The sequence below is a fragment of the Triticum dicoccoides genome, chromosome 6B (assembly GCF_002162155.2).
Source record: "Triticum dicoccoides isolate Atlit2015 ecotype Zavitan chromosome 6B, WEW_v2.0, whole genome shotgun sequence".
Lineage (NCBI taxonomy): Eukaryota > Viridiplantae > Streptophyta > Magnoliopsida > Poales > Poaceae > Triticum > Triticum dicoccoides.
Window position 1 is genome coordinate 227,770,319 of NC_041391.1, and position 21,136 is coordinate 227,791,454.

At 45.6% G+C, this 21,136-nt stretch overlaps 2 protein-coding genes across 3 annotated transcripts; both read right to left on the reverse strand.

The window, feature by feature from the left end:
- Positions 1 to 6,101: 6,101 nt before the first annotated feature.
- LOC119323110 (zinc finger MYM-type protein 1-like) lies at positions 6,102 to 12,594 on the reverse strand. Of its 2 annotated transcripts, XM_037596687.1 has the most exons (7): positions 12,328 to 12,594; positions 12,066 to 12,256; positions 10,912 to 11,947; positions 10,122 to 10,822; positions 9,765 to 10,025; positions 9,244 to 9,649; positions 6,102 to 6,147 (listed from the first exon to the last, which is right to left on the reverse strand). In XM_037596687.1, exons 2-4 carry the CDS (start codon positions 12,112 to 12,114, stop codon positions 10,216 to 10,218), a joined length of 1,692 nt encoding a protein of 563 aa, XP_037452584.1. In that variant the 5' UTR covers positions 12,115 to 12,256; positions 12,328 to 12,594; the 3' UTR covers positions 6,102 to 6,147; positions 9,244 to 9,649; positions 9,765 to 10,025; positions 10,122 to 10,215. The 2 variants fall into 2 exon arrangements, with proteins under 2 accessions (XP_037452584.1, XP_037452583.1); XM_037596686.1 differs by having other exon boundaries at positions 9,244 to 10,025.
- A 1,103-nt stretch (positions 12,595 to 13,697) lies between these two features.
- Positions 13,698 to 14,993, reverse strand: LOC119323111 (nicotianamine synthase 1-like). The gene has a single exon (XM_037596688.1). The coding sequence runs from the start codon at positions 14,924 to 14,926 to the stop codon at positions 13,937 to 13,939; it is 990 nt and encodes a 329-aa protein (XP_037452585.1). The 5' UTR covers positions 14,927 to 14,993; the 3' UTR covers positions 13,698 to 13,936.
- Positions 14,994 to 21,136: the final 6,143 nt, after the last annotated feature.

Genomic DNA, 21,136 nt, shown 5'->3' on the forward strand with positions numbered 1-21,136 from the left:
GGCTTCAAAAGGGGACATCTTCAAACTGGCTTGATAACTGTTATTGTAAGAGAACTCTGCATAAGGCAGATTGTCGTCCCAACTAGATCCATAATCTAGCGCACAAGCTCTCAACATGTCCTCCAGAATCTTATTGACTCTCTCGGTCTGTCCATCCGTCTGTGGATGAAAGGCTGTACTGAACTCTAGCCTGGTACCCAAAGTCTCAGGCAACTGATTCCAAAACTTTGAGGTAAACTGGGTTCCTCTATATGATACATAGGTCCTCGGAACTCCATGCAGACATACCATCCTCGTCATGTATATCTTTGCCAACTTAGCACTGGTGTAAATGGTCTTCACTGGGATGAAATGAGCTACCTTCGTCAACCGATCAACTACAACCCATATCGAGTCATAGCCTGAACGAGTCCTGGGCAATCCCGTGATAAAATCCATGCCTAGCTTGTCCCACTTCCATTCGGGTATTGGTAATGGCTGTAGCAAACCTCCTGGCTTCTGATGCTCTGCCTTCACTCTCTGACATACATCACATACTGCTACATACTCAGCAATATCCTTCTTCATTCCGGTCCACCAGAAACTTTCCTTCAAATCCAGATACATCTTGGTGTTTCCTAGGTGAATCGAATATGGCAAATCATGGGCCTCCTACAGAATCAACTTCCTGATCTCGGGGTCATTAGGCACATAGACGCGATCCTCAAACCATAAAGTATCGTGCTCATCCTCACGAAATCCTTTAGTCTTTCCTTTGCTCATCCTTTCCTTTATCTCGGCAATCTCCTTGACAGTCTTCTGAGCTTCCCTGATCTTATCCATCAAGGTAGAATGAATTTCCAATGCTGCTACATAACCTCTCGGAACTATTTCCAAACATAGCTCGCGAAGATCCTCTGCTAACTCCTTGGGTAATCCTCCGGTCATGAGTGTATTGACATGACTCTTGCGACTCAATGCATCGGCTACTACGTTAGCCTTTCCAGGATGATAGTGCAACTTCATATCATAATCCTTAATGAGCTCCAACCATCTCCTTTGCCCGAGGTTCAACTCCTTCTGCGTAAAGATATACTTCAAACTCTTGTGATCCGTGTACACCTCACAATGTTTTCCGATTAGAAAATGTCTCCATGTCTTCAACGCATGCACTACGGCTGCTAACTCCAAATCGTGTGTAGCATAATTTTGCTTATGAGGTTTAAGCTGGCGTGAGGCATATGAGACAACTCTTCCCTCCTGCATAAGCATTGCTCCAAGTCCTCGACGAGAAGTGTCGCAATACACTTGATAATCCTTGCGTTGATCTGGAAGAATCAACACCGGGGTTGTAACAAAACGCTTCTTCAACTCCTGAAAACTGGCCTCACATTCCTCAGTCCATTTGGACTTGCTATCCTTCTTCAACAACTCTGTCATGGGCTTTGCAATCTTGGAGAAATTCTCTATGAACCTCCTGTAATATCCTGCGAGTCCAAGAAAACTCTGGATCTCTCCGACCGACGTGGGTGCTACTCATTTAGTCACAGTGACAACCTTGGTGGGGTCTACTACTATTCCTTCTCCGGATATAACATGTCCGAGGAATCCAACTTCCTTCAACCAAAACTCACACTTGCTAAACTGGGCATATAACTGATGTTCCCTGAGCTTCTCAAGAACCAAATGCAAATGCTCCTTATGCTCCTCTTCATTCTTCGAGTAGACCAATATATCATCAATGAACACTACGACGAACTTATCCAAAAACTCCATAAACACCTTGTTCATCATGTTCATGAAATAGGCAGGCGCATTAGTCAGACCAAATGACATAACGGTATACTCATATAGCCCGTACCTTGTGGTAAAAGCTATCTTAGGTATATCCTGCTCTTGAATCTTTAGTTGGTGGTATCCTGATCACAGATCGATCTTGGAAAATACCTCAGCTCCTTGCAACTGGTCAAACAAATCATTTATCATCCGCAGTGGATTCTCGTTCTTGATCATCACTTCATTCAACGCACGATAATCAACAACCATCCTTAATGATCCATCCTTCTTCTCCACTAGAAGTACTAGGGATCCCCAAGATGACGAACTTGGGCGAATATAACCTTTATCCCATAACTCCTTAATCTGCTTCTTAATTTCCTCCGAATCCTGGGCGGGCATCCGATACGGTCTCTTAGATATTGGACCGGTGCCTGGCAAAAGCTCAATCAAAAACTCAATGTCTCGATCCGGTGGCATGCCTGGCAACTCCTCTAGAAACACGTCAGGGAAATCCTTCACCACTGGTACTTCCTCATGTACAACTCCTGATAGGGAATTCACTTGAGTCCTCTTCGGCACATGTCGGGATACATACTTAATCCTTTTTCCTTCTGGGGTGGTGAGCATAATCGATTTACTAGTGCAGTCAATGTTCCCTCCATACTTTGATAACCAATCCATGCCTAATATTACATCCAGTCCTTGTGACTCCAAAATGATTAGGTCTGAGGGGGACACGTAGTTACCAATCCTTAATGGTAACCGATCGCATCATAGGCTGGCCATATACTCTACTCCTGATGAGGTTACAAACATGGGTGACCTAAGGGCTTGGGTTGGCAAGTTATAATTATCCACAAATCCCCTTGATATGTATGAATGTGATGCACCAGTATAAAAAGAACGATTGCAGTAAATGACTTAACCAAAAACTTACCTATAACTGCATCGGGTTGCGCTTCAACCTCCTCCACACTAACGTGGTTCACTTGTCCCCTGTTGAAAGGGTTGGGCTTCTTCCCAGAGCTTCCATTGCCATTTCCATTCTTTGCTTCAGAACACTCCTGGCGTAATGTCCGTTCTTCCCGCACTTGAAACAAGTAATGTGACTTAGATCCTTCTTTGCGGGCGTTGCTGGGTTGGAACAGTTATGGCTGTTGCTTCCTCCATTCCCATTCCCATTCTTGGGGCCACTATGATTATGTGAAGTTCCTCCATTGGAATTATGGCCTCCATGGTTGTGGTGAATGTGTCCTCCCGAGTTTGGGGTAAAACGGGGCCTCTGTTGAGCTCCTGAATTGTACTTCCCTTGTCCATACTTCCTCTTGCGGTTGTCTATCTGCTGCTGCTTCCCTTCAATCATGAGAGCTCTATCTACCAACTCCTGGTAGTTGTTGAAGGTTGCCACCATCAACTGCATGCTCAGCTCATCATTCAGTCCTTCCAGAAACTTCTCTTGCTTAGCGGCATCTGTAGCGACGTCATCCGGGGCATAACGTGCTAACTTACTAAACTCATCCACATACTGGCCCACTGTGCGTCCTCCTTGGCACAAGTTGCGAAACTCGCACTTCTTCATGTTCATAGCTCCAGCTGAAACATGGGCAGTGCGGAATGCCTGCTGAAACTGGTCCCATGTAACAGTGTCAATGGGGTAAGTGGCTGTGAAATTCTCCCACCATGATGCTGCGGGTCCATCAAGCTGGTGTGCGTCAAAACGCACTTTCGCCGCATCTGTGCATCTGGCAGTGGTCAGCTCCCTTCCAATCTTGCGGAGCCAATCATCTGCAACAATCGGCTCGGTGCTACTAGAGAACACCGACGGATTCAGCCTTAGAAAACAGGCTAAGTGATCAACAGGTGGTGGTGGTGGGTTGTTGTTGTTGTTGTTGTTCCCCTGGTTCTGATTCTAGACTAGTAGCTGCATCAAGGTATTCTGCTGCTGGATCAACTGAGTGAGTTCCAGCGGGAAAGCAAATCCATTGTCACGTCTCGGAGGCATCTGATGGGTTGAGAAAAGGTGAGAAAATAGAATAGAATGAGGTCTAGAGCGAAAACACTACCCATATGCACATGAGACAAACACAATCATATCACTTCAATCAATTCAAACAAGGGCATACAATCGGTCTAACTATCGTTACAAAAGTGGTCAGACTATACTATATACATGGGGGAATACTACTACTGATATGGTGGTCGACTAGAATTTTACTCGGTAGAAGACTCCGTGATGTCTGCTCCAGCTTCATCAACATAGTCATCATCACTATCATCGTCGGTGTCGTCGATGATGATGTAGTCCTCCGAATGAAAGTCCTTGGCATCGTCGTCATCTCCTCCTGGCGCGGGGTCTCCCATGAATACTCCTAGCTTCCTTGTTAGGTCGTCATTCTTCTCCACTAGTATCGTCATTTCTTCCTCATATCCATCGTGTGTAGACTTGAGTTCCTCCTCTAGCTCAGTGATCCTGGTCATTGCCTTCTTCAGATCTATCATACCTGCGCACATCTAGTTCTCCTGGCGAAGAATGTGCTGGTTTAACTCCTGGATGAAAGCTGCAATGGACCTGTCCCTCCTGGTGCTGATCATCTGCCATTGCTCATCACGGCGCCCACATATCTGGTAGATAGTATCCTTGAGATCCTTGTGGTAAACTTCTCCGATGCGTCCCATGGTGATGTGGGCTGCCATGCTCTTTCCTAGACTCCAGGTTGGTGCATCAAAGGAAAACTCTATGGGCTCAGTGACTGGCATGAACGTTCTTCCTGGAACTTGAACTCGAATCATCCAACACTCCTCTTATGGTAAAGTGGCGATGTAGGTTACAGTGAAGCTTGGTATTCCGATGTCCAGGTACCTAGTTGTGTCTTCATCCGGTTGTGTAAACTTGTTCCTTGAGTCTGCCATCCTATAGAGTAGAAAAGGGAGAGGAGTCAGAAATGAGTAGAGAGGAGTGACCTAGGGTGTTAGCTTAGTGGTCGTGTCCTACAGTCAGCATGTGCTCTCATACCATCTTGTAACGACCAGACCTCAAACAGTCTAGTCTCTGTGCATCATTGTCATCCCTGGATCGGTAATGCTGACACGCACAATACTTGAGGATTTATAATAGAGTTTAAATCACACACTTATTACATCGAATGTCTCAAAAGAAAACTTATTACAATAATATGGCTTAAGACCATCTAAATAAGATAACAGTGGAAGGCTTGGAAGATAAAGTGAGTCCATCAACTCCAACGGCATAGCTGAGTGAACGACAACGACCTATGGCACCTTACTCGTCGTCTGAAAAGTCTGCAACATGATATGTTGCAGCCCGAAATGGGTCAGCACATGGAATATGCTGGCAATGTAACACATAGAGTAATGTACAGAATAAATGCTATCACTACATGCATATATGACTGGTGGAAAGCTCTATGGTTACAGTTTTGCATAAAGCCAATTTTTCCCTACAACAAAGGAACAATTTTTTTGTTTAACTATCATGGTGGTTGTTAAACATTGAGAAGGTTCCTCCAACTCAATCCCAATTAACCCCAACAAATTAATTTATAGTGATGAGATCAACATGATAATCCAAGAACCAGATACTCAAGATGTCCATAACCGGGGACACGGCTAACCATGATTAGTTTATACACTCTGCAGAGGTTTGCGCACTTTTCCCCCACAAGACTCGATCTCCTTCGTAGAATTTCTCACACTACATTGTGTTTCAGAAACGGATGACTGAGACACAGTCTTTCAGAAGCATTAACTCTTTACTCTGGATAGACAGTACCACCTACATCCCCTACATCTGCTAGTCTACCACTGAAAGAGGTCACACAACATACTCAATTATGCCAGAGCCCATATTGGCTTGTGGCTGCACACGAAAGTTTCTAGCATGAATAATCTTATGATCCCTTTGAGCTTGGATGGCGAACCGTAGGATGATCACACGGGTACTCCGGGATATCCTGGGACAACACTGGATTCTCCAGGTGCCCTGACAACCACTGGGTACTCCAGGGTGCCTCAACCAATCCACCCAGATGTGTATTTAAGTAGCCACCTTAAGTTAACCATTCATTAACAATACTCACATCTGTCATGGATACACTCACCAATCCACGTCTACAAGCATAGCATAGCAATCCTGAGCATAACGTAGAAGTAACTCCCAAAGGTTTGGTAATAAAAGGGCAATAGGTTCTACCTCATCATCTACTACCCAAACCCACATGTTATATTAGATCCTAACCATGCAATGTTTGAGGGATGTAAGTAATGCATAAAAATTGGGTAATAAAGAGGTATGATCAAAGTGTTACTTGCCTTGCTGATGATCCACAAAACCTAGAGACTCGTAGTAGCACGCTTCGCACTCCGGGAATTCTATTGCAAACAAACAATAACATACATAAGCACTCAAATTAGAAGCACGGGTAAAACTCAAATAAGAAGATCTAACCAGAAAGTTCAACTGAAGAACTCCGGTTTGCAAAAAGAATAAAATCAAACAGAGTAATGAAACTCAAACTACGAAATAAACAAGATTCATTTACTAATCTAGACTAAAGTCAAGTTTATAGTACCAAAATCTTGTTTAAGTTGGTTAAACAGAAAGAGGGCTTCGAGACGAAGATCTAGGCGCCTGTGTCACCTGATTTGGATAAACGAGCGAAAAGATAAACTAAAACAAAAATTAGGGCAGAAATCACGATCGAAAATAATTGCGGAAAAACCATGGAAAAAATAAATAGGACGAACAGGCTAACGAATGAACTTTCGCTGTCTGCGGCTAACTGACGAACAACGTTCGTTAAAATGAACGTACGGACGAACGTCCGCTAATTAGGTAAACCAGAAAAAAAATGAACCGATCCAATAAAAAATAGATCTAGGGTTTTCTAAAAAAACAACGGTTTTTCCAAGAAAACCGAGTCAGCGGCGGCGGCTACCTCGGTGACGGTGGGATCGGCAGCGGCGGGGTCGGTGGCGGCTCCGATGGCGACCGGGCGGTTGGTGGCGGCGGGCGAGGGTTTGGGCGGCGGGGTTGCGGCGCGGGCTTATAAGGCCGGTCGGGCGCAGTGTCCAGGTCGGGCACGGCCCGAGTAGATCGGTGCACTTTTTTTAAATAAACTGACGCGGAAAAACAAGAAGAAATACTAAACGGAGTCCAAAAATCCTAAAATAAATTTTCACGATCCTCTAATAATATTGCGGACAAAGTGAACATTTATTTGGGGCTCTAATGCAATTTTGAAAAATGCATATTTTTCCTAGTTCAAATAAAATAGCAATAAAAGTCCAAATAAAATTCTTATTTGATTTTAATATTTTTCCTTCAATATTTCTTTTATTTGGAGAAGTCATTTTATCCCCTTTCTTTTATTTTCATATTAGAAATATTCAAAGAGAAAAAAATTAAAACTAAATGATCCTCTTTCAAAATTTGAGAAAAAACTCAAATATGAAAATAACGAAATCCCCAACTCTCTCTGTAGGTCCTTGAGTTGCTTAGAATTTCTAGGATCAACCAAAAATGCAATAAAATATGATATGCAATGATGACCTATGTATAACATTCCAAATTGAAAATTTAGGATGTTACAGTTTCGACCGTAGGCGGTCGAACAGAAGGCCGTTTCCTGCGTTCTGCGGTACACCAGGCCTCGTTTTGGCTATTCCATCCAAGCTGGTCGGCTCTCGGTGAACATGACGCATTCCGTTGCCTCCCGATGAACACGACGCAGTTTCTCCATTCCGACCCAGCTGGTTGGCTGCCGATGAACAGGACGCATTCCGTTGCCTCCCGATGAACACGTCGCAGTTTCTCTACTATGACACATGCCCTTCCTTACTCGGCCACGGTTCATCACTGCAGCCTGCAGACAGACCGATCAACCAGTATGTACATACACGTTTGTGACCAGACAGACAACCCTACGTATGGTTCGACCGGGTGGATCCCAGCTGTCAGGGAGGTAAGGAGGCACTTCCTTGTGTGCGAAGATATAGCTGGTAGGTCCCAGCTGTCAGGGAGAGAATCATATTTTTTTCCCCGTAATATGGACGTAATTCCTTGTGTGCAAAGTTGTAGCTAGTGGTCCCAACAGTCAAGGGGAAACGTTTTTTCACGAAATACGGTGGCCCATCCGGTGGGTCCCTGTTGTCAGGTGGAGAAATCATTATTTTGCGCATAATAAGGAGGCATTTTCTTGCTGCAGCCGTGGACCCAGATGTCAGCCTCTCCACTTACAATACTCTTCCGATGGAAGTCGTTCCTTGACCACATTGACCACGCCGCGCCGAGAACACCAAGACGGTGAACGACAGCAAGGCCTAGGAAGGGGACGACGCGGAGCCGGGGAAGACGCAGCAATGGATGCCCACGTAGAGAGGAGTATGAGGGTTGACTGGTTCGGCTGCGGTGTGAGGCTGTCGTCGCCGCAGAATAACAGGGGTTGTGGGTCAGTAAAGGGATGGCCTGGCCAGAGGTTGGAGTAGAGTGGGGCGGTGAGGCCTGCGTGGCAGCAGAGTCGGCCACGGGAGGCAGGAGCAGGCGGCACGACTGACGCTGGTTTGGGCGGCTGGAGCAAGAAGACCAGAGGTTGAAGAAGCACTACGGCCATTGGATGGACATCATATGGTCATTGGAGCTAGAATCGTTCATATTGACTAAGTTGACAAAGCCCTTCATCCGCGTCAACTTAGTAGGCCCACAAGTCAGCCTCCCACTATGGTGGGTCCCAGCTAGCAGGGGGAGTATTCATTTGTTTTCTGTGTTGACCATGCCGCGGCGAGCGCATCCAAGGTGGTGGACGACGGCGAGGCCCCGGACAGCAACGAATCGAAGATGGGAAGACGCGGGAGTGGAGTCGCAGGCGGAGAGGTGTACGAGAGTTAACTGGTTCTGGTGCGGCGTGGTTCGTCAGTCGGTGGAGAAGAACAGGAGTGGCAACGGTGGATAGTGGTGGCTTAGCTAAAGACAATGACATGGAATAAAGTTCATCGAGACCTCTCTCACTCCTAGTGTGGCTATAGCAGCCAACACCAGGGGGCACTAGATTATCATTCGGTGATATGGAGACATCGATAGTTCTAAGGTATTTCGCATCTGCTGTTCGTAAGTGGCCTGGAAAATGAACTGGTGCAAGTCAATTTTCTTCTAGAAGAAATGGAGAGAGCTCTGAGCTCCGAGGCTGAGCCCTGGGAGATTGGCCAACCATGGTGTCCGCAGCAAGGCCTCGCCGGGAATGAGCCAGAGACAACGCGGCTGAACACGATGTCTCGGGAAAGGGGCGAGGCTAGATAGGTTCAGGCAAAGGCGGACCACGAACAAAAATTAAGGTGGGGCGAAGTCTCACTAAGATTTTTCTTTATGCAAATCAAAGGAGTCAATACACACTAACAGTGCACACTACAAACGAATAACCAAATACAACGAAATTGCAGAATGTTTCGATAGAAAAACAACCTAAAACATACCGATAATGAAGCATTTAGTGGCGTGTAGAAGACCCAGGCAATGGCAGTGCCCTACCCTCCTTCTGAAAATCTTCCTTAATTTTATTGAGATCAATACTTTTGAAGATCTCTCGCTCAATGTAACACACCATCAAGTCATTTAGCCAGCCATCACACATCTTGCTGCGCAACTCAGTCTTGATGATTTTCATTGATGAGAAGGCTCTTTCAACTGTTGCCGTCGCTACCGGTAGTAGCAGTGCCAACTCAATGAGGCGATAAACAGCATGAAACATGACATGCCTTTCAAGTTCAACCATCTTTTTTGCTAGACTTGCAATATCATGACAAGCTCTAAAGTCTTCAATTCTTCTCATATGGATAATGAATAGCTCTAGGTTATCAACTATATGTTCACGTTCATAATCTGAGAAATCCTCATGATAAATCTCCGTGAGTCTAGCAAGCTTATTCACATTGAACCTAGAAAATGAGTTTCTAGGGTCAAGACAAGAGAAGTTCTGGAGCAGCTTTGAAGATACCTCATTAAAACGATGATCAAACTCTGTGGTGATGGAGTCTATGGCAGCATAGAAGGTGTCCACACGGAAAAAATGGTCAGCCGTGACATTGTTTCGTCCACCTTTTCTTGATTTCCCCCACTTTGTGAAGATGTCATCCATATTTGGTATGGGAATATCGTTTTTGGCGCAAAAGGCTTTGACATCTTCCAAGAGTGGCTCCCAACCATTATTTCTCCAGTTGATCAAACGTGTTCTCACATCCGTAACCAATGACATTGCCTGAAATGAGACAATTACAATTTTAGATGCATGTATGTTTACATGAACAAAACATATCAAGCAGACTAGATACATATAGCATGTTCCATCACATACCTGAACAATATTTTGATCCTTCTTTTGCAATAGAAGAGACAAATCATTTGTCATGCGAAGGATTTTTAGCATCATCTTCAGGATGAACACAAAGCTAAAAGTCTCCATTTGATGAACCAAACCTCCAGCTACATGGAACACGCACATCATCCTCAACAATGCCCAAAACCTCTATGACTGCATCCCACATTGATTCAATGCGAGATAAGGTTGTGTAATGAGAGCCCCATCTTGTATCTCCAGGTCTGACCAAGGATGTTTCTTGATTTTTCCCTCTCCCCGTCGGCATCTCACCACTCTTAATCTTATCCAAAAGAACCTCTTTTTGCTTGTCAAGCAATTTATCCTTCCTCTTGCAAGATGAAGTACTGAGATTAGCAATCATGGTCACATATTCAAAAAAATCCTCAACACCCTTGCAGCATCTCGAAACAGCAACAACTACCAACTGCAGTTGATGGGCAAAGCAATGGATATAGAAAGCATATGGGTTCTCATCTCGAGTTAACTTCTGAAGGCCATTGAATTCTCCTCTCATATTAGATGCCCCGTCATACCCTTGCCCTCGTAGTCGCGCAACAACTAGACCATTTTTAGCAAAAACCTCCAACAATGCCTTCTTTAAAGAAGCAGATGTTGTGTCCGGAACATGCTTAATAGCTAAAAAGCGTTCAATAGTCTCTCCTTGTTTGCTCAAATACCTACAGAAAGTCATATAATTAGTTGACCACTCTACATGAAACAAAATGATCAAAAAGCACATAGACATTTCAAAAACTTAAACACGTACCTGATTACCACGGCCATTTGTTCTTTCACCGATATATCAGGGCACTCATCAATAAGAACGGAGAAAAGACAATCACCCATCTCTTCTTTGATTGCTTTGGTGACCGCTTGTGCACAATGAGAAGTAAGGATTTTTTGAATTTTTCCGGAAGTCATTTTGGCATTCTTAGGGCATAGCTCATCAAATGCAACCTTCACTTCTGGAATTCTTTCTTTCACCCAATCAAGTAACTCTAAAAAATTCCCCTTGTTCAAAGAAGTACTGGATTCATCATGCCCATGAAATGGTTCACCTTGCAATGCTAGATAACTTACAATGCCCAAAGATGTATCCACACGAGTTTCGTACTTGACTAGTGAACCTTTGCTGTAAGTTGTAACTTTACTTTTCACACTTGCCCTTTGATTTTTAAAATCATCACATGCTGTTTTTGAAATATTGTGGATGCTACATGGCCCACCAACATGTTTACGGAATGCTGCAACCGCATTTTTCCAACAATCAAAACCCAATTTGGAGAAAACATCATGCCCAAATTTATCATCCATTCGGTCATGCTTAAAAAGATAACAATAGAAGCAATAGGCCTTATGCTGTGTTACACTATATTCCAACCAATCAAAGTCCTTATACCATTGTGGCCGGAAGCATCTTCCATCTTTATTTGGGGGGAAAGTGCGACTGGTTGGTCGAGTTGCACCCATTCGTATATAAGCAAATCTAACATCATCTCTAATGTTGGGGGCAAATCTATCAAGTGAAATGCGAAGTCCAGGATCACCATTTATGTAATCTTCACTAAAAACAGATATACCTTCAACTCCATGAACTTCAACATTCTTTTCCACTATAGCTTCAAGAGAGTCTGCAGTTTCCTCCACTTGTTCAGTTTGCATTAAATTCTCATGCTCTACTTCCACCGAACTCGCTTGATCTTGATGAGTGGCATGTGCCGGAACATTGACACTTTTACGGGTACTTGAGTTCGATTTCGAGCTGCTGCCACTACCAAGCACTTCAAAATATCTTTTCAAATCTGCAATTCACAACCAGAATGTTCACAACATTAATATGTCACTACAATCTGCTTGAATTTGAGGCATCAAGCTACTGTTAAAATTTGCTACAAAATTTCAGGAAATTTGAAAAATCACCTCCTCCCCTTTCATTTGGGTTTCCTGTTCCCTTCCTCTTCCTTTCCATCTTTGGGCAATCTGGCCGGGACTGTGCTGGACTAAGAAGTGGCCGGATGGCCGGACAACCGGACTGCTGTTGGCCTGCCGCTGCTACTAGGTGCTCGGCATCTGCACTCTGCAGACACTTTTCGCTTCTAGAATCTAGAGGACTAAAAGGAGTATCCAGCTTCAGTGGACAAGAAATTCATAGCGTTTTGAATGGCACTTGACTTTCTCGTACCTGAATCTTTTTCACCCCGGCTGGAGACGCCGCTTGCACCCAGAGCCCCAGAGCACCACTGCCGCTTGCGCCCAGAGCGCCGTTGCCTCTTGCTGCCGCGGTGCCGCCCTCCTCTAGCCCCCTAGACAGCAGCGGCCGTTGCCTTCCCTGCCCGCCGTTGCCTGCCCCGCCCGCTCCTGGCAACTTGGCCAGCCGCCGCCGCCGCCGCGCTAGCTTAGGGTTAGGGTGTGTGTGGCCTCGTGGGTGGGGATAGAACAGAGCGGTCGCCTCTGGTCTGGTCGATTGTGTGTGCGTTCTGCTCGTGGCCGCCGCTCGCTCGCTCGATGCCTCGGGCCTCTGTGGCTCTGTTGCCTGTTGGCCCATCAGGTCGCAGTCGCTTGCTGCGCGGCCCGTTAACAGCGACAGCAGCGTGTATTTTGCTAGCGTCTGCGTACACGATCGATGCGTACTAGTATTAATTTTTTTTTTGCTCAAAATCAAGGTATGGCAGGCGCCATACCCTGCCCACCGGGGAGCTCCGCCAGTGGGTTCAGGTGGGGTACTTTTCATTTTTCGATCGCCGCTTAGTTTTTGTATTGACCACGTCAGATACAGGGATGATGCAATGAGTAGCAGCGAGGCACGACATCATAGTCGGAAGAGGAATAGGGAGGCGAGCCAGAGGTGAGCGGTTGGAGGAGGAAGAAGACACACGGTGAAGGCATCGACGGCCTATTGTAGCTCGCGCATTGCCTAGTCCTTCAGGCACATTGTCGTACTGACCACTACCTCGCCGCGAGAGAGGTGGAAAGAGATAGGTAGATCGGCGACACAGTGGTGGGCTGGTGGCAGCGCGGGTGCCTTCTGGCCTATGCGGGTATGCGATGTGGAAGAGGTAAATCCGATAGCCGCTCTTCGTATTGATGCAAGGCGAGACGGAACGCCTACCGATTTTGACATGCCAAGGCCATCCCCTCCACCATCAAGAACCAAGGTCCATGCCAACATATACTTATCAAGGGGGGCCCACCATCAAGCGAGCGAGGGCAATGACAAGTCAAAAGCATGCACCCGATTTTAAATTAGAGACCTCAGTTGCTTGAGAGGGCACCAATCCTAGGGGGCTTAGTGAATTAAAGGATTCATACATGAAAAATCCTAGAATAGACGGTGACTGTCGTGTAGCATATGTCTCTGGAAGTTATTATCTTGTTAGTAATTATGTAAATTGATTTAGAAATAGTTATACTACAATGGCTCCTTTATACTTGCACGAATCATAGTGATCAGACTGGATGATTGTTGGTGTGAGCTTAGGAGTATTTCTCAGCCGATTGAGAGATAGCAAAACTGGTATCTTCAGGAAGTTAATATTGGACACTCTGAATGTCTACATCAAGCTTTCTTATTATTTAGCATTACACTTCAAATCATACATGATTTCTCTTACATACCATTACTCCAGGTACAAATACAAGTACATGTAACGTGTGTAAATTAACAACACGAGGCAGAACGCATCTCTCTTACAGGCACAAACATCAGAACACACGCGAGTAGGAAATTTACCACGATCGCAGGCGACAGAATGACGAGTTGAGGAGAGATGATCAGCACGCACATTTTGGAATCAAAAGGCCAGCTCTTTGGTGGCCAACTCCTCGCTCTTCTCAAGCGCTCCCGCCTCCATATTGGTGGAGAAGCTGCATGGCGGGCTGACCAGCGGCACCGCGCCCCGTGCGTGCGCGTTTCCGTTCTGCGGCCCATTGAGCTGCGCGTCGACGACCTTACGGGCGACGATGACAGAGTTGATGACCTCACCTTCGGGGTGGTGCACGGCCAGCACCTCGAACCCGCCCCGCCTGATGTCCTCCGGGTCGACCATGGGGTACAGGAAGCCGCGGGCGCCGTGCGCGCTCCGCACGACCAGGGACGCCCCCTCCACCATGTGCGCGCCCAGGTGGGCTATCACCTTGGCCTTCTCCTCGGCCGCCATGCCGACAAGCGCGGCGAGGAAGACCACGTCGTACGCGCCGAGCTCCTGCGTGAGGTCGGCGACGTCCGCCGTGTGGAACTTCATGCGCGCGCCCACGCCGTCCTCGCTCGCGCCGAACAGCTTCCTGGCGCGCTCGTTGGCCGCGCCGCACAGGTCGTAGTTGTCGAAGTGCGCATCGGGCAGGTGGTGCGCGGCGAGGACGAAGGAGCTGAACGGCAGCGGGCCGGAGCCGACGAAGGCGACGCGCGCAGGCGCGATGCCCGGCACGTGGCGCGCCAGGAGCTCGTACTCCAGCCTGCTGAGGTTGACGTAGTTACTGTAGTAGGGGAAGCGGGCGAGGTGGTCGAGCGGGTTGTCGAAGGTGGCGAGCAGGTCGGCGTAGTGCGCCTCGAGCTTCCCCTCGGCGGCGGAGCAGAGGCGGATGAGCGCCTCGCGCATCCTCTGGTGCTCCGGGCTGAGCTTCGCCACGTCGACGGGGCTCGGCGGGACGCACGCGGTGACGAGGTCGGTGAAGAGCCTGTCGACCTCGGGGGACGGGCTCAGCGACGGCAGCTCGGCGATGGCGGACTGGAGACCGGCGATCTTCTCGATGAGAGCAGCGACCTCCTTGTTCTGGGCATCCATGTTATAGTTGCTTCTTGGTGACCGGAAGAACTCTGGAAGCAGGAGAAAAATGTGTGCCTCTGAACGCTAGAGCTGCTCGATGAGTTTTGAAATGGATACATGGGCGTATATATAGCAGTGGCGAGACTTGTGCTGTTGTGCGCGATTTCACGCCGGCCTGCAGCTGAGGAAAAAGACGCTTTTGATTGTGCACGATTCACGCATCCATGGCTAGGCGGGTTTCATGCCTCTCGTCAAACTTTTACATGTTTGAAAGTACTCCATGAAGATTGCGTTCGTCCAGTTTGGGTCCCTCTCGGGTCTCCGAAGATGGATCCGGACAGCATGGTTTAAAATACCGATAACAGATAAATTTCAGAAGTCGCTGAAATGTATCCAAAATTTTGGAAAAGTTGAAAATTCTTTTGGAATTCTCAACTAACAAAATTCATTTAATTTGAATGGGTTTTGACTGAAACTAAATTTGGATTGAAATTAGTTAGAATATAGGCCGGCCAACAAATTGAGGTTATAAATATTTTAATACCAACTAAAATTTCAGAGAGTTTATTGATTTTTTGATTGGATGGCTCCATTGGGGATACGCGGCCACCTATGCTAAGAAAACCATTATAGGAGATAGCTCACCAGTGGTGTGCCCGTAGTGGCCCACACCTCCGATAATATGTGAAGATATTTGTGGCGTGTGTCGGGTAGGGGGCACGTCACTGATAAGGGATTACCAGGTGTTGTCATGGATTGTTAGGTTGCTTCGGAGTTATCTCGGATTATCAGGGCACGTCAGCGTCACTGATAAGGTATTACCAGGTGTTGTCTTGGATTAGTAGGTAACTTCAGAGTTATCTCGGATTATCAGGGCACATCACTGATACTGACGAAGAGTTGGAGTAGTAGGTAGCTTCGGAGTTGTCTCGGATTAGTAGGTAGCTTCGGAGTTGTCTCGGATCATCAGGGCACGTCACTAATATCCAAGAAGAGTTGGAGTAGTATGTAGCTTCGAAGTTGTCTCGGATTTTGAATTGGATACCCACTCACCAATGTTTGTGTATGATCTTTTATTGGAGTATTTCTTGGCGTACTTGCATTTCTTCTGTATATCCTTAGGGCATCTCCAGCCGTTGGAGCCCCCAGGACAATCGCCGGACCAAAAAAAGCACGTCCTGGGGGGCAAAACGCTTCCGTCGGGGGGACGACGAGTGTCGTTTTCTAGCCGTGGGTGCCCCCGGGACAATCGTCGTGGCTGCCCCCAGGACAATCGCCAAGAAAAAGGACGCGTGGGGGAATAGGATTGATCGTTGCTTCCGCCGGCGCCCCCAACAGCCCCCCGACGCGCTAGGTTTGCCCTGGGTTCGCCGGCGCTTTTTTGAGGTTCTGGGGGTGCTTGGGGGGCTCGGCTGGGCCGACTTTTGCCCTTTTTACGTCGCCGGCGAAGAAAAAGGGCTCCTGGGGGGCGCTCGGGGGGGGGGGGGCGGCTGGAGATGCTCTTATGTCTCTGATGCCTTCGTTCCTTTTCGTCATCCTTATTTAGTCTATATTTTCAAGGAGATTGGTTTCTTCTTTTCGAAGGTTCTAAACAATCGGAGGCTAAATGTTAGGGTTTTCACAATTGTAGCAATACCTCTCATAATTGCTAGATCTTGAATCATCGTTTCTTGACCTTGAGTAGCTTTGATCTTTGCACTTGAACTTGTTCTTGGAGTAGAACTTGTTGAAGTTACAGAACATGAAGCTAAGTTCCTCGCTAGTGACCTTCACTTTTTCACTCGAAGAGTTGGGAGTGTCACTAGTGGCCTTGTAAGCACCACTACTGGGTGATTGGCAATGGAGTTCCTGTTTATCCTTAAGATTTGTCTTATGACCTACAATCCTTCCAATCACTCTGGTAGGCATGAGATCTTTGTAATTTGGCACCATTTGGATAAGAGTGCATATGGTGTCATACTTACCATCTAATGCCCTTATAAGATCTTCATGACAAACTTGTTTGTCATCTCTTCATCACTTCAGCCGACAATCTCAATTGTGATGAGTGCAAACCTAGAGTAAACACCTTCACCATCCTTCATCTTGAACTTATCAAGTTGACCTTGAAGTATGTGAAGCTTGGATTCCTTCATGGATGTGGTGCCTTCATGCATTTCCACCAAAGTATCCCAAACTTCCCTTGCACTTTCAAGATGACTAATCTTGTTGAACTCGTCGAGGCACAAGAGTTGAATAAGATGTCACATGCTTGAGCATCATGTTGCCACATCTTCAATTCATCGAGAGTGGATTCATGATCCGTAATTTGTCCACCTTGAAAGAATTTGTAAACCAGCACGGGTAATTGGCCAACAATTGGGTCATGATCAATAATATGCATTCTCAGCTTATGATCCAACTAGCGAAGTTAGAGCCATCAATGTAAGGACCTCTTTAAAGATAACCTCCTCACTAGAAGTTGTACCCTCTTTTCATGGTAAAGCCAAACCAATGAGCCAACTTACGAAGGATTCACTAATAGAGGATGTCGCTAACAAGCCCTTGTTTTTACACCACTTGTAGGACCATTTAGTATAGTCTGGAGGGGGTGGATAGACTGGCAAATCTAGGGAACACTTTTCCCAATTTTGAAGTTCTTGGTGATTTTAAGATTTTCTAGTGATAGCCTAGGAACACCCTACACATGCAAGTCTACTAAAGTATAACAAGTGAAGACAAAGCTTGCATGAGTAGAAGCAAAGGTAAAGGTTAGATGAATGCAAACATGGGGAGGATCGATGAAGTTGTTTCCCATGGTTCGGGCAGTTGGCACTATCCTACTCCAAGCTCCTGGAGGCTTCAAACCACGAAGGTTCTAGGATCACAGAGATTCCGGTTGCAAGTTCCACAAAGAAACAATTCCACGAAGTACTACACCACAAAGGGTCCACAAGACGACCAACCAACCTATACCAGCACGTCATATAGCCAAGAAGGTCAAGCCTCACTCGGGGTAGATCTTCATGAAGTAGACGGATCTCCAAGTCCATACAAACTTATTGTTTCCTTCACACCTTGAAGGCTCCCAAGCAAACCTAGCCAATCTAGGAGGCGCATGCCCTCCAAAAGTAACAAAGCTGAGATTTTCTTGAAGCTAATTGTTCTTGAACATCGAGTTATTGATAAATGAAACGATGGATTGCTATATATTCTGCAATCTTATTTGTGGAAATATATTGAGTATATATTTGGCTATTCTAACTGCAAATGTTCTTTAACACCTTATGATCCTAGTGTGTTTATTTGAAAGGATCAAAAGGCACTAGAGATTAATTGAAATATTCTCGAATCATTGCCCGCTCATGTATTTAGCTAGAATCAGGAGGCCTGACATATCATTCGGGGTGAGTAAACTAAGCCGTCTTGTTTCCAATCCGAGAGATGCCATTGACACCTCTTGAGAGAGTGGTGTGTGATCTAAAAGGAAGCATGGTCTATAGCATTCACTATATTGGGTATAAAGAGTCCTCAAAGGATATAGTGACTCAAATTGGATTTCTGGTGTTGACGAGATAAAGGCCACAAGTGGCTATATATTTACTCTCGGTGGTGTGTTGTTTCGTGGACGTCTTGCAAGAAAATCACCTTAACGAGGTCGGCAATGGAAGCAGAATTTGCAACATTAAACAAAGCTATTACTGAATAGAATGGTTCCATGAAATCTTAATAGACTTACTAGTGATTGAAAAAAACATACTCGCTATCATCATGAACAATGACAATCAAATAGTACTTTTTAAAGTGATCGGGTCAAAGGATAACATGAAGAGTTCAAGACATGTAGAGATAAGATATGTTTGGAAGTAGAAAAACTCTTGAGTAATAGTGTTAGAACAAAATGTCTATTTACAACGGCTAAAAATGATCTATTTACAAAAGAGCTATGAAGGAATGTGATAGACAATGCATCAATGGAGATGGGTTTGATACCCACAACATTTTTCGAGGGAAACCCAATCTGTGTGATTTAGAGATCATGTGAAGTAGGACCTCGGAAAACAAATCAGGAGTTGGAGAGAACATTTAATAAACTTACATCATTCAATACGCCGTCCTACATGTAGTATTTAAAGAACACACCTATATGAAGTAGATTGATGATCACGGTCTATGAGATCAGGTATATCCGATAAGCTCATGAATGGCTAGGAGTTTGACTTATATGATCCACCCATGGGTAGCCTTGGCACCCACGTACCACGACATGTGGTGAAACCTGTCTGTGCAAGACTGAGTGTAACTTCTTGTCCAGGTGAATGTTCAACCTTAAACGGTCCGGCCCACGACATATGAACCAAGACAGAGCAATTTACACCAAAGGGGAGAGCGGGACGTGGCCCAAAGCCTGCATTACCTTAAACAAGTTACACTGTGCCAGGCTAGAAACGCTAATGGCAGTTGAACCTGGTTGGCGGGTCGTATAAAAAAACATTATGCGTGTACTATTTGTTCAAGTTTTAGGATTCTTTACCAAAGATAAACATGTATGTTCTGGACAAAAATAATAATTTCAATTCAAGGAAAGACAATTTCAAGATTATACTTGTTTTGGTACATGAAAATACGCATGCACATTTGGAACTTGAATGCGCGTCTTTTTCTTAATTTATGACGAGGCCAAGAAAATAGTTTTCTTTTTTACTGGAGATCACATGCTTCTATGTGTACAAAGCAAAATATTTTTTTTCGAAACGGAGGCAAAAGATTTGCCTCATCGATTAATTAAGAAGAAGAGAATTGCCCGGTTAATTAACGGAAAACCGGGCGAAAACCGATACATATAGACCACATGCGGACTACTCGCTAAGAAACAAACTCCATAACCCCACCATCAACCCGACAAATACACATAACATGTAACAACCATGAACCCTCACACTTCTATGCCTCAAAGAAACCTCCGACAAAACAAATGTTGCATACATCGAACGCCACCAAATCCACGGAGATGGAGGACAATGGGACTGAGTATCCTCCATTAAGTAGCTGCTGACGCCTTATCAATGACACCACTCTTCTTGCCTATGGTCCTGAGAGCCTTCTTCACCTTCTTTATTTTGCCCGTAGAAACCTCCTCCGCTAGGAGGCAAGCAATCGCCTTGCCAGACCCAGGAGAAGCTACCTCCAAGGAGGCGAGCAAGCGGCCAAGCTTTTTCAGAAAGACTACCTCGTCAATACGTGCCAACATAGCATCACGAGCAAAGATGGGCGACCGGATGGGCTTCGTCACCTCGGAATTAAATACACTCGTAATGGGAGAATTATTATGCAATCTCATCTCTATAGTATACTTTTCAAAGAAAAAGAAGTGGTACAGACCTCAAAAAGTGAGAAGGCACGTTTGCAACTTTTTTCCGTAAAGGATCACCTACGCGAACACAATGTTAGAAGAGCGCTGCTACAAGACGACACACAGTGGCCGATTCTTGCACGACACTGCTAATCAAGCCGTCCATGCAAATGAGCAAACTATGGCTAGCCAATGGATTCATCATCGTCCAGTTATCGTCCCAGCAAGTATCGTCTGCAAAGTAGTTTCGATGTTAGAAAAGCCGCCTTGCTGGTATCATTATCAAATCTATTCTAGCAGTATGTCTGCCAAGTGACACGTGGTGCATGCAGCGCCAAACGACACGCCGCGCATGCAAGCATGTGCATCACCCGGCAGTAGCTTATCCTTCACATGATTTCCCGCCCAAAACAGAATTAGGTTAGGGGAGGGGGGCTGAATAATGGATGCCACCACCATATATGGCACCAAAGTGTTTTTCAGCGTGTACATAGCAATTGACGGTTGGTGGCTGAGACCTCCCGCAATGGAGGTATCATATCAAGTATTATGCATGTCAACTAGACAATTTTGCTAAGGTGACATGAAGAAAGAGATGACTCGATATTATATCATGTTCTACTATGTATCATGCAAAACAATAACTAAGGTCATCTAAAACTCCTACAATATCATGCACTATAAGGTAATACTCCTTTCGTCCCAAAATAAGTGTCTCAACTTTGTATTAGCTATGATACAAAATTATACTAAGGTTAAGACACTTATTTTGGGATGGAGGAAGTACCATACAGTCGTACACTACATACACTCTTAACTACGAGTAGGCCGAACCAATCTGTCTTTTTGTGCGGACACTTGCTCTCTTTACATGTGCACGGGTCATCTTACCTCTC

Excerpts from the sequence above, each read along its gene's own strand:
- LOC119323111 (XM_037596688.1), bottom strand. The coding sequence starts at position 14,926 with ATGGATGCCCAGAACAAGGAGGTCGCTGCTCTCATCGAGAAGATCGCC.
- LOC119323110 (XM_037596687.1), bottom strand. The coding sequence starts at position 12,114 with ATGGAAAGGAAGAGGAAGGGAACAGGAAACCCAAATGAAAGGGGAGGA. Across the intron at positions 11,948-12,065 it reads CCCAAATGAAAGGGGAGGAG|ATTTGAAAAGATATTTTGAA; the intron begins GTGATTTTTCAA and ends TGTGAATTGCAG. Across the intron at positions 10,823-10,911 it reads CAAATGGCCGTGGTAATCAG|GTATTTGAGCAAACAAGGAG; the intron begins GTACGTGTTTAA and ends GACTTTCTGTAG.